The sequence below is a fragment of the Rissa tridactyla genome, chromosome 17, assembly GCF_028500815.1.
Source record: "Rissa tridactyla isolate bRisTri1 chromosome 17, bRisTri1.patW.cur.20221130, whole genome shotgun sequence".
In the NCBI taxonomy this organism is placed as follows: domain Eukaryota; kingdom Metazoa; phylum Chordata; class Aves; order Charadriiformes; family Laridae; genus Rissa; species Rissa tridactyla.
Window position 1 is genome coordinate 1,371,760 of NC_071482.1, and position 12,689 is coordinate 1,384,448.

The 12,689-nt window shown below is 62.3% G+C and overlaps 1 protein-coding gene across 7 annotated transcripts; it reads right to left on the reverse strand.

Annotated features, from left to right (window-relative positions):
* On the reverse strand, positions 1-10,665 carry FXYD6 (FXYD domain containing ion transport regulator 6). 7 transcript variants are annotated; one of them, XR_008469659.1, is made up of 8 exons: positions 4,216-4,691; positions 3,355-3,417; positions 3,151-3,189; positions 2,954-3,028; positions 2,811-2,847; positions 2,507-2,556; positions 2,307-2,387; positions 1-1,788 (listed from the first exon to the last, which is right to left on the reverse strand). XR_008469659.1 is itself a non-coding variant. In XM_054223133.1 (8 exons), exons 2-7 carry the CDS (start codon positions 3,410-3,412, stop codon positions 2,359-2,361), a joined length of 288 nt encoding a protein of 95 aa, XP_054079108.1. In that variant the 5' UTR covers positions 3,413-3,417; positions 10,537-10,665; the 3' UTR covers positions 1-1,788; positions 2,345-2,358. The 7 variants fall into 7 exon arrangements, 6 of the variants coding, with proteins under 6 accessions (XP_054079108.1, XP_054079109.1, XP_054079107.1 ...); XM_054223133.1 differs by lacking the exon at positions 4,216-4,691 and adding an exon at positions 10,537-10,665 and having other exon boundaries at positions 2,345-2,387; XM_054223134.1 differs by lacking the exon at positions 4,216-4,691 and adding an exon at positions 10,537-10,663 and having other exon boundaries at positions 2,345-2,387; positions 3,355-3,414.
* Between the last annotated feature and the right edge of the window lie 2,024 nt (positions 10,666-12,689).

Genomic DNA, 12,689 nt, shown 5'->3' on the forward strand with positions numbered 1-12,689 from the left:
TTTAAAAGGAAACACAATAGCTCAGTTTATTTTACAACAGTCGGGATTTTGCCATTTCTACACACCACAGGGATTTCTTTGTTTCGTGTTAACACCAAGAGCACACTACAGACACCACGGGCACTCCGACGCGGGACACGCAGAGAGCTGACACCGAGGGGCCGGGCTGCACGGGGGCTGCTCTGCAGAAGGGGAGCAGAGCTCTCTGCCATGGCCGGGGGGAAGGCAAGGGACACAGTACCAGAGACACGGTCCCTCTGCCTCACCCAGATGGGACAGAGAGTGCTTCCCAGTCCCGCCAAGGGATGCAAAGCACACAGGGACACAGCCCACGCTGGAGGCAGGGCCACCGCGGTGGGGTAGGCATAGCAGAAACCCCCTCTCCAAACCATCCTGGAGGACAAGAACGTGTGGACGGCGCTCTGACATGTTTCAGTGCAGCCCTGGACATCCCCCACTGCTGCCCAGGCTGACCCTGCTTTGGCAAGTGCCCACAACTAAGCCAGTGGTCCCCAGCCCCAGCTGAGGGCATGGTTTTTCTTGCCCAGGGGCTTGGGGAAGGGGCCAGACTCACGGGTTTGCCTCCGACCCACCAGCGGACACGAGGTGACGATGGACTCTGGGCTCAGCCCCTCCAGAGCCGTCACGTCGCCACTGCAAAGCCCTGTGCATCACTCACTGCTGCTCCGCGGGGCGAAGGGGCAGGTGGCATCAGGGGGCTGACGACATGTAATCGCCACGGGACGACACGCAGCACTGACGCGGGTGGCCGTGTCCCGGACCACGGCACAGGGAGCGACGAGGCATCAGGAAGGGCAGGGAGCACCGGGAGGAAACGCCGCTGCCCTTTCCCTGCCCAAGACAAGCAAGGACAGGATCTTTAATTCAGTCCGTGTTTCTCTTTAGCCCTCAGAGACTGTTGAACCTGCCCGCCTCTGTCTGCGGGCCGGCAGAGCGCTGGCGAGGAGCTGGTTTGTGCTGGTTAGCAGGGTCACCGCTGCGCAGCCGCCCTCTTTCACAGTGTCACCGTGCTGGGGGATTTCACGGGCTTCTCGGCCACCACAGCATTTCCTCATGTTTAAAACAGCATCCCGCAGGGACGGCGTGGTTTTAGCCAGGGACACGAAGGGGGCACGCCAAGCAGGCGAGAAAGGGGAGCCCTAAATCCTGCAGGCAGGTGCCACCACCTGGGGCGGTCAAGCTGCGGGATGTCCCCCCTGACTCACCCCCCCGCACCGCGGCTGCCTTTGGGCTGGGGGCGCGCAGGAGGATTATTGCTGAAACGGCAACGCGCGGCCCAGAGTCACGCTGGGCAAGCCCCAAGAACGCTCGACTGGTCCCCGAGCCCTGCCCAAAGCCAGCCGGGGTGACCCACGAGCCCCCCACTGCGGGTGCGGGGACGCAGGGGTCCCCCGGGGCTGCAGCAGGCTCTGTGCCGCCCTGCGGGTCCCCTGCCCGGGCTGGGGGGGCAGCGCCTGCCAGTCGTACAGAGCCCGAATCACACGCACAGCACGAGAAAGGTGAAGAGAAAGTCACTATTACAACATCAGCAACGACTAGCCTTAGAGGTAATGATCATCTCACATCAACATTACACACCACTGGAGGCAGAGAGGACGGGAGCGGAGTTTAGTCGGGTTAGTAAACAGAGAACCGGTGCTGAAGTACAGAGGGTAACACAGACACAGCAGCTTCGCGTCTCCTTAGAGGGACCTGCTGCTGCGATTGCAGTTTCCTCGCAGGCCACTGGCATCTGCGGTCCGAGCATCTGTCCCGGGGTCTCTGGGTCTGCGTGGGGAGGAGAGCAGCGAGTCAGGCCGGGAGCAGCGCCGCCGCCTTGCCCTGCGCGGGGCTCGTCCACCAGCAGCACAAACCACGCTCGCCCCAGCATGGGCTCCAGCCGTTCCCCGGCTCCCAACAGCCCGGGAGCTTGGGGCAACTCTGGCTGCAGGCGAGGAGCCCCGGGGAACTCGCACTCAGCTCTCTGGAGGCCCTAAAAATAAAGCCACTTCGGGGTGGAGGAGCACAAGGGAAGGAAACGCAATGCAAGGGAAAATCCAGACAGATGCTTCCTTTTCCTGCTGGGCTGAGTGGGGCTGGCCGAGCATGGGACACCCGGCACCTCGCCAGCACTGCATGTTTCCCTGCCAGTGCTCGCTCCTGCACCGTGCTGGGGATGCAGAGCCGCCCAGTCCCAGCAGACTGGTCTACTGGGAGCCCCGGAGTCGCCCCCCGCATGCAGCCCCGGCCACCCCTCCCTTCCTTCCCAGCACTGAGGCTGTGACAGCCCTGGTGCCACCACTCACGCTGGCCTGGGCCGGTCCGCGGCAGCCCCGGGACTCACCGCATGGCTCTTGTTCAGTTCTCCGCTTTCTGTGCTCCCGTCGCTGCAAAGGGAAGGGCAGAGGGGTTGCAGTGCCTGCCCACAGCTGGATGCTCTGCAGGCAGGCAGGTGCAACCCAGAAGCAGCGGCAGAGGACACACAGCATGGGACAGGTGACCTTACCGTTTGAGGTGATCAGGTTCTCAGCCTGAGCCTCCTCGTCCCCCGGAGCTCTGCAAGAAGAGGTGCATGGTGAGAGCGGGTGGGACCTGCACCCCACCCCAGGGGTGGGATGCCCCAGAGCGCAGGGACACGCTGAGGAAGGTGCCCTGGGAGCTGTGCCACCCAGGAGGCCCGCGGCAGAGCATCCCTCCACTTCGGGCACCAGGCACCCGAAAGGGATGCCGAGGGACCGCAGCCAGGGAGCCCGGGGAGAGCTGAGCACGGGGCAGAGAGGCTCTCCAAGGCAGATCCTGCCCCCACTCACCTGGGCTTCTGGTTGAAACTGCACCTGCAGCTCCTGCCTGCAAGGGGAGAGAAACACCGTGAGCATGGGCAAAGTGGGAACCGGCCATGGCCTTTCCCGACAGCCACCCCCCGCGCCCAGCACCCGCCCGGTCTCAAACTTACTGAGTATAAGGAGAATGCCGACAGTGAACAGGACCACGGCAAACACCAGCCCTCCGATCCTCAGGCTCTGGTAATCTGGGGGGAAGAGACAGAGCGCCTTGTTCCTGCCGGGCTGAGGGAAGGGGCCGGCCTCTTTTGCTCCCCATCGCACAGGCACACGTGTCCCTGCCTGCACACCCATGCCCAGCGATGCTCACCATAGTTGAAGGGGTCCTCCTCCTTCTCCTGGGTGGCCACTGGAAATAAGCAGACAAGGGGTGTGAGGTGAGCCCCTGCAGCCCCCCGCTGCCCCTACACCACTCCAGCCCCCTTGGATCAGAGGGGCGGCTGTCCTCTGGGGCCCCACAGCCTTTTCCCGTGCCCCTGCCACCTCCTCTATGCGGAAAACACTTGACACCTACCATCTGCCACCGCCACCGGCACCAGCAGGGAGCACAGGAAGATCAGCGCTGCCTCCATGGCTGCTGCGAGAGAGGGGAGAAGCGGGGTCAGCACCCGGGTGGCTGGTGGAAGGCACCGTGACGGGGCTGGAGGGCACAGGAGGGACCACAGACAATGGTGCCCGACTGTGCACAGCCCCTGCAGCCCACACTGGGAGAGGGAGCCAGGCTGGCCATAGCCGCACCCAGCCCAACAGGCACACAGCGGCTCATGGGTGCAAAGGAGGGGAAGGGTCTGAGCAGACAGACAGACTTTTTGCAGGGTGCTGTGGCATATTTTCGACCACCTCTCCACCACTGGCTCTGCTCCTGGCACGGTTCTCAGTGCGGTCGCAAGGTTGCACTGCAGGCAACGGGGCCAGCACAAGGGCTGTGATCTCTCCATCAAGGTCAGTACTGTGCCCTTCACCCAGAGCATAGTTTAATTTGTCCCAATTAGCATAGCAATTACAGCACATTCCTACAATGAGGCCAGTGGTCCTGGTGGGACCCGAGCTGGAAGCTGCACTTGCCCCTCCCAGCTCCCCACGCTCACCTGCGGCAGTGAGAGCTTCAATACCCCTCGGTCCCCCCTCGCCCCCAAGCCTCTCCCTGCCCCTTCACAAGCACCCACACACCGGGGGCACCCTCGGGAGCACGGCCCCGTCTCAAGGTCTCAGCCTGGGCGTAACAACGGGCTGTGACGCTCCCTGCCAGCTCGGGGCTGCACACCTCTGTGCCCCGAGCTGCTGCTGCACCCATCTGGGATGGGCACCCTCGGGACCAGCCAACACCAGGCACCGCCACTCTGCAAAGGGAGAGCCCTGCCAGCACACACGCTACCTATTAACTGGCCCCGAGCACAGCGGGGCCGGCACGAGCATCCTTTCTCCTCCTCCCGAGGGGCCAGGTTGCCCTCCGTCCTGACAGCTGGCCCAGGGCACTGCGGACCCAGCCGTCCCTTCCCAGCGGGTGGCTGCATGCGGGGGACACACCTCTTGCCAGGAGGAGAGGGCTTGGCAGACGCGTCTCCGTCGAGGGAGCGAGCCGGGGGGCTGGGGAGCACAGAGGCAGGGTGGACACTGCCTCCCCGGCCGCCCGCCCGCCGGGCTCGGCTGGTTTGTGCTCGGCGGCTGCCAGGCAGTCACTACGCAGCCCGACGACAGGGCTGGGTGGCCATACATGGTGCGGGAGCGCGAGGAGGGCTCGCTGCTGGCGCAGGAGGGGAAGGGGGAGGTTATCGCACGCCCTGCACAGCACTGATAGCACCGAGTGCTACAGAGCTGCTGCAGCTGCTGCGCTGGATTAGTGCCGATAAGAAAGGGGCCCTCGACAGAGCAGGAATTCAGCTAGCGGATGGATGCAGATCCCCAGCGTGCTGCTATTCAGCCCCTCCAGAGCCTGACCTGATTTGGATGCGACCTCAATCCCAGCCCACCCCGCCTGCCAGCCACGGGGACAGGCAGCTTGGCTGCCCCAGCCCGGCTCCTCGGGGCACCGTGGTCCCCCAGATCCCGCTGCGGCTCCTCGTCCCAGCTTGTGCTGTGGAGGTGCCCAGGGAAGGCTCATCAGTGCCCACCAGCCTGCCCGAGCTGGCCCCAGCGGCATTTCGCCCCACGGCTGCTCCCGGTGCTGCCGTCAGGAGCCAGCTCCCATTGCGCCTGCGGAGGGATGGAGCCTCCAGCACCTGCTAACGTGGGGAGCACGTTTCCAGAACCCGACGCATTCATCAGGACAAGTTGCCTCCCATGATAATCCACGTCCTTCCCTCCCCTTCCACGTCTTGTCATTTTGAAGTAAACGTGTTTTATCTGAACGCTGGAGGGTTTAATTTCCCTCGCCTGCAGCTGCCGCTGCCATTGTGCGGCGCGGGGCTGCGCTGCCACGCCGCGCTGGAGCGTGCCGCTGGCTCCCTGTGCCCAGACAAGCCCTCCCGTTTGCTGAGGCACGTAATTCTGGATAATTACCAGGTCTTAGAAACATGTACAAAGAACCCAACAGCTGGTGATACAGTAACTTCTAGCTGAGCATTTTCCCCGCGTCCTTTATCTCATGTCCTTTATCTCCTTACTGCCGAGGCTGCCAGCGCAAAATCAGTGTCATTACCCGATACGAGGGTGTTGTACGTGCACAAGGAGATGCAATACAGCACATGCCGTTGCTAGATGAACAGTATTAATTGGCTCTTATGGTGCATTAATGATGCCTTGATTTTTTGAAGAAGCCATTAATCAGATTTTTACTGTTTATTTTGCTGCTATTTGACTACTATTGTAGCAGCAGCTCAGCGACATCCCCCGGAGCACACACTCGGGAATTTTGCATTATTCACAACCGTCCCATTCCTGCCCTGAGCCCCAACACCCCAGCCAAGGTGCATGGGACCCTGTCCCTGCGGCTGAGCTTTGCTGTGAGTGCAGGGGGGCCGGCTGGGTGCCCTCGCCCCCCGCACGCTCCCCTCCCGCAGCCCTGCGGCTCCTGCAGGCACCAGCTCTCACCCTGAGTCACCCCTCACATGCGAATCACCTCCCCATCGCACCTTTTCTATTTTGGGGTGCTCCCGTTGGCACCCGGGAAGGTGTTTTACAGCACGGGCAGCCCTGCCTGCCGCGGCACGAGGGTCTGACAGGCAGGTCCCGGAGCAGCTCGGAAACCAGAGGAGCCCCGTGGCTGGCTGCCTGGGCGTGCTTCGCCAGCACGAACAGAAGGAACATGCCCCAGCGCAGGCTTCGCTCCCCGCTCTCCGCAGCTGCCCAGCGCTGGGGCCCTGCTCAGCCCCAGACCGTGTTTCCAGTCCCCCGCTCAGCTCTTGGCTCCTCGCGCTTCATGCGGCAGAGCTCACTTTTGTTGCCAAGCACACAACACACATATGTTCTTTGTTTTTCTAACTCAGTTCCCAAAATTCGCAGGCTTCCGTGCGCTACGACTTCTCTCCGTGCGAGTTAACCACCAGGATTGGCGGGGTCCCTGCTAGGAAAACAAACACAGCGTTCCAGAGCGCAAACGAGCCCACTTCTCCTCCAAGGAAGCATATGCTTCGCGAAGCTCCACAGGTTTTTTTTTTTTGTGTTGTTTCATGCTGGCCCACCCACTTTTCCGCAGAGCTGAAATAAAAACGGGAAGAGCAAACGTGGCAAGGGCTTTGCTGTTTTCCTCGCTTGCGCCTTCAGCCCACAGTGTCCGAGGCAGGAAGGCGCTGCTCCCTGCCCTCCCTCCAGGCTGAATCCAGCTCTGCCTTCACACAAAGGCAGCGGAAAAAACAACAGCTGCCCCACGAGCGACAGAGCCCCGAGCCCAGCCTGCTCCTCACCCACACTGCGCCGTTTTCGCCGCTTTCTCCCCATTATTAGTGACACAAAGCTTGCAGTCACCAAACCCAGCAGCCACACGCCCGTACAGCTCAGGGGGAACGGGCAGCGCCGAGCACTTCGCATGCGAATCGAATCAAAACATGTTTTTTTCCTGTTAGAACTGCAAGATCTGCCTTAATAGGGAGAGCGGCAGAGTGGCACAGGAAGCGGGGCGGCGGTGCCCAGAGCTCTCCTTCCCTCTCACCTCAAACCAATCTGCGGTTTTAAGATACTCTACACCGAAGATATTTATATACCAAATATTTACCCCTCCGTCCCCATCTGCGTGACTGAGCGAGAGCTGTTCGGGGGTTACCTGTGCTCTCCCCGAACCCCTCTCTGGTAGGATGGGGACGAGCCCAGGCTGAGGGACTGACCCTGCACCACCACAGAGGTGGCCAGGGCTGGACCTGCCCCGTGGTGAGGGTTTGCAGGTGGTGCCCACAGAGCCACCCTTGTCCTCAGACGCTGGCAGGACCCAGACGCCCAGGGATGCCCTCCCTGCCCTGGGGAAGCATTGCCCCGGGGTGCCCTGCTTGGCCCTGGGGCCGGAGGAGCCAGCGCAGCCTGGCCCCTGGGGCCACCAGCCGTGGCTAGCAGCCCCAGGAGCAGTGCCTGGCTGGGGCTCGGTCCCATCCTGCCCAGCACAGCCACTGGCAGCACCAGGGCCACCCTCGCCACGCTGGGCTTGGGGCAGCCAGAGCTGGTAGCCACCCGCAGCCACGCGGGCGCAGCTGACAGGCACCGGAGCCGGCCGAGTGACTCACTGCCCTGCTGCCTTCCTGCCGAGCTCGTGGCCAACACGCCTCGCCCCGTGCAAGGCACAGTCACCGCCGTCCCCCAGCCTCCCGCTTCTGGATAATCCCTCCTTGCAATCCTGTGTGTCCCTGGGTTAGCGTGCGTGCGTGCAAGACAGAGGAGCGAGGGGAAATCCGGACAGACAGACCCAGTCTCTCCTGCCCACCAATTAGCTCTCCGTAGCATGACAAATCATGCCAGAGCAAGGCAGGTAAATTTGTAACGGCACTGAATCTTGAAGTCCCCTTTTCCTTTTCATTGTTTTGCATAGATCAGCCCTGTCAAGTCTCAGCCATCACAGCCTAACGCTGGGCAGCCTCCTCCTTCCGTCAGGAGTCCTCAGGGCATCTCCCGAAGATCAGACCTAGTTAAAATCTCCACTTTCTGTGCAAAGCCCCCAAGACCGTGACAGCAGTGCTCAGTTGCCTGGAGCATTTAAGAGTGTGCATGTGTGAATGGACATTTCCAGCTATGCATAGATGGGCTCTTCTGCCATTTCACGTCAGCATCAATCTGGCTATTAACGCGCCTGTTGTTGCACCTCGTGCTCCTAAATGAGAGAGGAGAGATTTCCAGCCCTCGCCATTCTGATGTGGACAGCACTTCCCAAATTTGGTGCTGACTGAAAGTCTGCCCGGACAGAAGACCAAGTTTGGGGTACCTCCCCAAACCAGAGGATATCCCAAGGAAACCCTCTCCAGGAGCCGCAGGAACCCGAGCTTCAGCCCTGGACGAGACTCTCACACGGACCCCCACGGACCAGCCCTGACCAGGTCCATGCTTGCAGGAACACGTGGTCACAGGGAATTGCTGAACACGGCTAAGCAAGGCTCTGAGCGCACCCCGTGCTGCCTCCCTCACCCATACCCCTGCACTCAACTTGCCTCCTGCAAGGCTTCTTCCAGCCCTGGGCGACCAGCCCTAAAACATCAAGGAGCCTCAGACAAAGCTGCCCAGCCACATCTGGCTCACCGGCAGTCCCCGGCCCACCCCTGACAATACACGTTTCCCCAAACAAGAAGCAGCAGGCATGAAAAAACGGAGGCTTGCCCTTCACTGGAGGCAGACCTCCGAGCTAATGGCCACCCAGCAGCACTGGCATTGGGAGAGCCGACAGGGAACCCAGCACTCGGCACCGGGGAAGCAGTAAACACCACCACCACCTCCTCCCGTCGGCACTCTGCTGCTCCTGAGCTCCCCTCGTTTGCTTAACAGATAACCGGGTGCTGTAAACCTAAGCCCTGCACCTGCTCAAGCCGTCCTGTCCTCCCTCCACACCCAGCCCTCGCCACACCCCAGCCAAAGCCCGGGCTCCGCGTGCTGAGCGGGGCACGGCCGGGCATCAGCGCCACGGGAATACAACAGGCAGTCAAAAAGCAGAGGTTACCTGGCAGGTCCCGCTGGCGAGAGAAATCCGGAGCAGCAGCAAGCACTGAATAGAAGCTGTTTCAAGCTGCCGTGTGTCCCGGGGTGCCACAATACTGCCAGGCACAGCAGAGCATCAAAGAGCGGACATTTTCTCCAGTCGCTCCTTTACTGTTGCCGTCAGTCACGACCACCGCCAATCGCAAGGCAAACAGGAGTCCCCACCAGGCACGGCCCTTGTCCCTGCCAGCACCGCTGTGGCTGCATGTGGTGAGCGGGGACAGCCACAGCCCCCTCAGCAGGATGCCCCATGCCGCCTGGGGCGAGCAGTGCCTTCTCCGTGCTCGGGAGGTGCGGTGACATGACGGCCATGGAGCTCGGTGGCCTCTTTCTTTACACTTTGGAAAGACACAAACAGCCCGAAAGGCAAACATGGGGGAACAACCAGGCACAAAGCTGCCAGTTCGCTGCACTGGGGAGTCGTCCTCAACACCAAAGTCTAAACTCACGGCAAAACCGCGACTCTCCGCGGTGTATTACCCAAACGGGTAAGTTTCAAGGAGACAGCTAAAATTCCAAGATGAGGGTGAAACACAAGTGTCACAAGAAGGTGTAGCCAGCCCCACACCTCACAGGCACAGGGGACTCTCCGGCAGCTCTAACAGGTGGCCTGGCTCCGCAGCCACTGCCCTCTACGCTGGCAGCTTTCCCTCGCGCACTCCCCATCACTCCATCTCAGAACCACGCTCCTGCCACATGTGGGCAGGGGCTCTCTGGGCTCATCTTCATTCCAAAGTGGGAGCGAAAGCACCCCAGAGGGGCTAAAAATCCCAACAGGACCCAAGAGCACCTCAGAGCACTGCGGGCTTGCTGGAATGGGTGCAGGGGACCGCTTCAAGTCCTAATCCGCAGGCAGCTTTTCCCGAGAGGCTGCTCTTTCATGCTGCAAAGCTTATTCACATCCACATGAACCACCTGTCACTTTCCCTCCCACAGAAATATTCCTGCAAGATCCGAGTTCCACCACATGGACTCTGATATCTGTTTCTTCAGGAAGCATTAATTACACACCCCGAGAGACACGCTCTTCCTTTCCTCTGGTACGCCTCCCCGGGATAAAGCACTTCACTGTTTATGTATCGCTACGGCGTTACTAAAATATTTAACAACAGAAGCCAGAGCGCTGCCAAACACTCGGAGAGGAGGATTACCTCCCTCTTCCCGGAGCTCCCCGCGCACCACGGAGCCCAGCCAGCCTGGGGCAACCCGGGGGAGGCAGGGCGTGCCCGGGGTCTACCCGCGGTGGGGACGGCTGGTCCGCCGGGGCACCCTTCCCAGCACGGGGGGCCGGTAACCAGGCAACGGTGGGATGAGGGAAACCACGGTACCCGGGCGTTGCCATGGCAGCCGCCAGGACCGGGGATGCGGGCGGCCCGAGGCGCAAGGCGGCGTCCCGGGGCACCGATCCGGCCCGGGGTGCAGGGCGGGGCGTGCCGTGCCCCGGCGGCTTCCCCGATAGAACGGGGCCGCGGCGCGGCGATGCCCCGAGCCCCGCTACGCGGAGCCCCGAGCCGAGCACCCCCGAGCCGGGCGGGACACGCCGCCGCGCCCTCCCCGGCCCCGCCGGAGGCGCCCCGTCGGCCGGACCCACCTGAGCTCTCGGGCCGGAGCGGAGCGGAGCGGTGCGGGCTGTCGGTCCCCGCTGCGCCGGGCGGCGGCGGGGGGTCGCGGAGCGGCGCGGTGTGTGCGCGGAGCGGGGCTGCTGCACAAAGGGGAGCGGGGCGGGCCGGGCCGGGCGGGGCGGGGGCGGCGCCTGCCGCCGGCGGGGGGGCGGCGGGAGAGCCCGGGGGAGCGCGGGGGGGCGAGGGGCGAGCGGAGCTGGGGCGGAGGGTGGCGGCCGGGAGCGGCACACAAAGGGCCGGGGGCTCCCCACCGCCCCCCCGGACGTGCTTGGCCCCCTTTGCACAGCTGCAATTGGGGTCGGGGCGTGTGCGCTTCCTGGGCGGGGGGGGGCGAGGCGAGGTTTGATGGGCATCAGCTGCTCCGAGATCACACAGTCACAGAAGGGTTGGGGTTGGAAGGGACGTTCGGAGGCCAAAGTAGCGAGAGGACGGGGGGGAATGGCTTCAAACTGGAAGAGGGGACGTTTAGGTTAGATCTCAGAATGAAATTTTTCACTCTGAGGGCGGTGAGCCCCTGGCCCAGGTTGCCTAGAGCAGCTGTGGCTGCCCCATCCCTGGAGGGGTTCAAGGCCAGGTTGGACGGGGCTTGGAGCAACCTGGGCTGGTGGGAGATGTCCCTGCCCAGGGCAGGGGGTGGCACTGGGTGGGCTTTGAGGTCCATTCCAACCTAAACCATTCTATGATCACCTCGTCCAACCCCCTGCCAAAGCAGGGTCACCCGGAGCAGGTTGGACAGGAACACATCCAGGCAGGTTTGGAATGCCTCCGGAGGAGAGTCCACCACCTCTCTGGGCAGCCTGTGACAGGGCTCTGGCACCCTCAAAGGAAATAAGCTTTTCCTCGTCTTCAGCCACAATTCCCTGTGTTCCAGTTTGCGCCCGTTGCCCCTTGTCCTGTCACTGGGCACCACCAGAAAGAGTCTGGCCCCATGCTCTTGTCCCCTACCCTCTAGCTATTTATGAGCATTGATGAGATCACGCAGCAAGTCCTGCTGCATGCAGGCTGCAGGTTCACACCAGGCTCTAAAACATCCTTCCCGCACCAGAGAGCCGGCGTGGACTCTGCCCCGCGCTGCGTGCCTGGTGCGGAGGTAGTGAAGGAAACAGCGAGCGAGGAACAGGCTGCCGGAGCTCCTCTGGGGCTAACAGAAAATCTACATAGATAAATGGGTAAACACGGTGCCAGAGGCTTTTCTCTCTTGCTCGCCGCCTCCCAAGAGCAGGATGGCGTAGCTGGAAAGGGGATGCCACGCTGCCAGGGCAGGTGGCCCAGTTCACAGGGTGTTAGTCACGTTGCCAGGTCAGATCTCAAGGGCCAGCCTGGTCAGGCCAGCTGGGAGGGGACAGCAGGGACACTTCCAGCTCAGCAGTAGTAGCATCTGGTTTGGTTTCAGGGGCGCTCAGGACCTGCTACCTGCATTGACTCCCCCCAGTCCACCAGCATTTAGCAGCCGCCGAGAAACAGCCCCCTTGGGTTTTACCCAGATCAGGTCAGAAACCACCACATACTTCAGAGAGCCAGGGCAAAATGGTGCCTAAGAGAAGGAGAAGGGCTGCACCCACCGCTGCTGTCAGCAAACGCCCTGCCACAGAGCTTTGTGGCAACCAACCAGTTTATTCCCATTGCACAGCTGGGCGCGTTGGGAGGAGCAAGATCCGGGAGGGAGATATGTGTTTAATACAGCACGGCCCGGCCCCTGGAGGGAACGCCTGTGCCCAGGCGAGCTGCTCGTGGCTGGGAACAGCCTGGTCGCAGCCACAGCAGGGAGGGAAGCTTCGGTCCTGGCCGTGCCTGGAGCCACCGAGGTGCCCGCGGCTCGGGCCAGGGCCACCACCCCGCGGCTGGGGGCACCTGCAGCAGGAGGGCAGTGAGCTGGGGGCCTGCCCTGAGCTCCTGAGAGCTGGGCAAACCGCAGCATCAACAGCGCTTGGTGGTACCCTCTCAAACCCAGAGCTTTTCCATGTCAGGTGGGCAACTGGGCGGTAGCCCCAGGGCACAGCTCCCTTTCAGGGCAGGCTGGCACACCCCTGTCTGCCTGGCTCCTGCTGCTGCCCTGGAGAGCCATCCCTTCTCGAAAAAACACCTTGGCAATGCTGTCACCGCCGAGCCGCTTCATCCCCTA

Bases quoted from the DNA above. Each gene is read 5' to 3' on its own strand.
- FXYD6 (XM_054223131.1), bottom strand. From the start codon at position 4,354: ATGCAGCCACCCGCTGGGAAGGGACGGCTGGGTCCGCAGTGCCCTGGG. The intron at 2,557-2,810 runs GTGAGTGGGGGC...CTCTTCTTGCAG, and splicing joins AGTTTCAACCAGAAGCCCAG to AGCTCCGGGGGACGAGGAGG. The intron at 2,388-2,506 runs GTAAGGTCACCT...TTCCCTTTGCAG, and splicing joins GAACCTGATCACCTCAAACG to CGACGGGAGCACAGAAAGCG.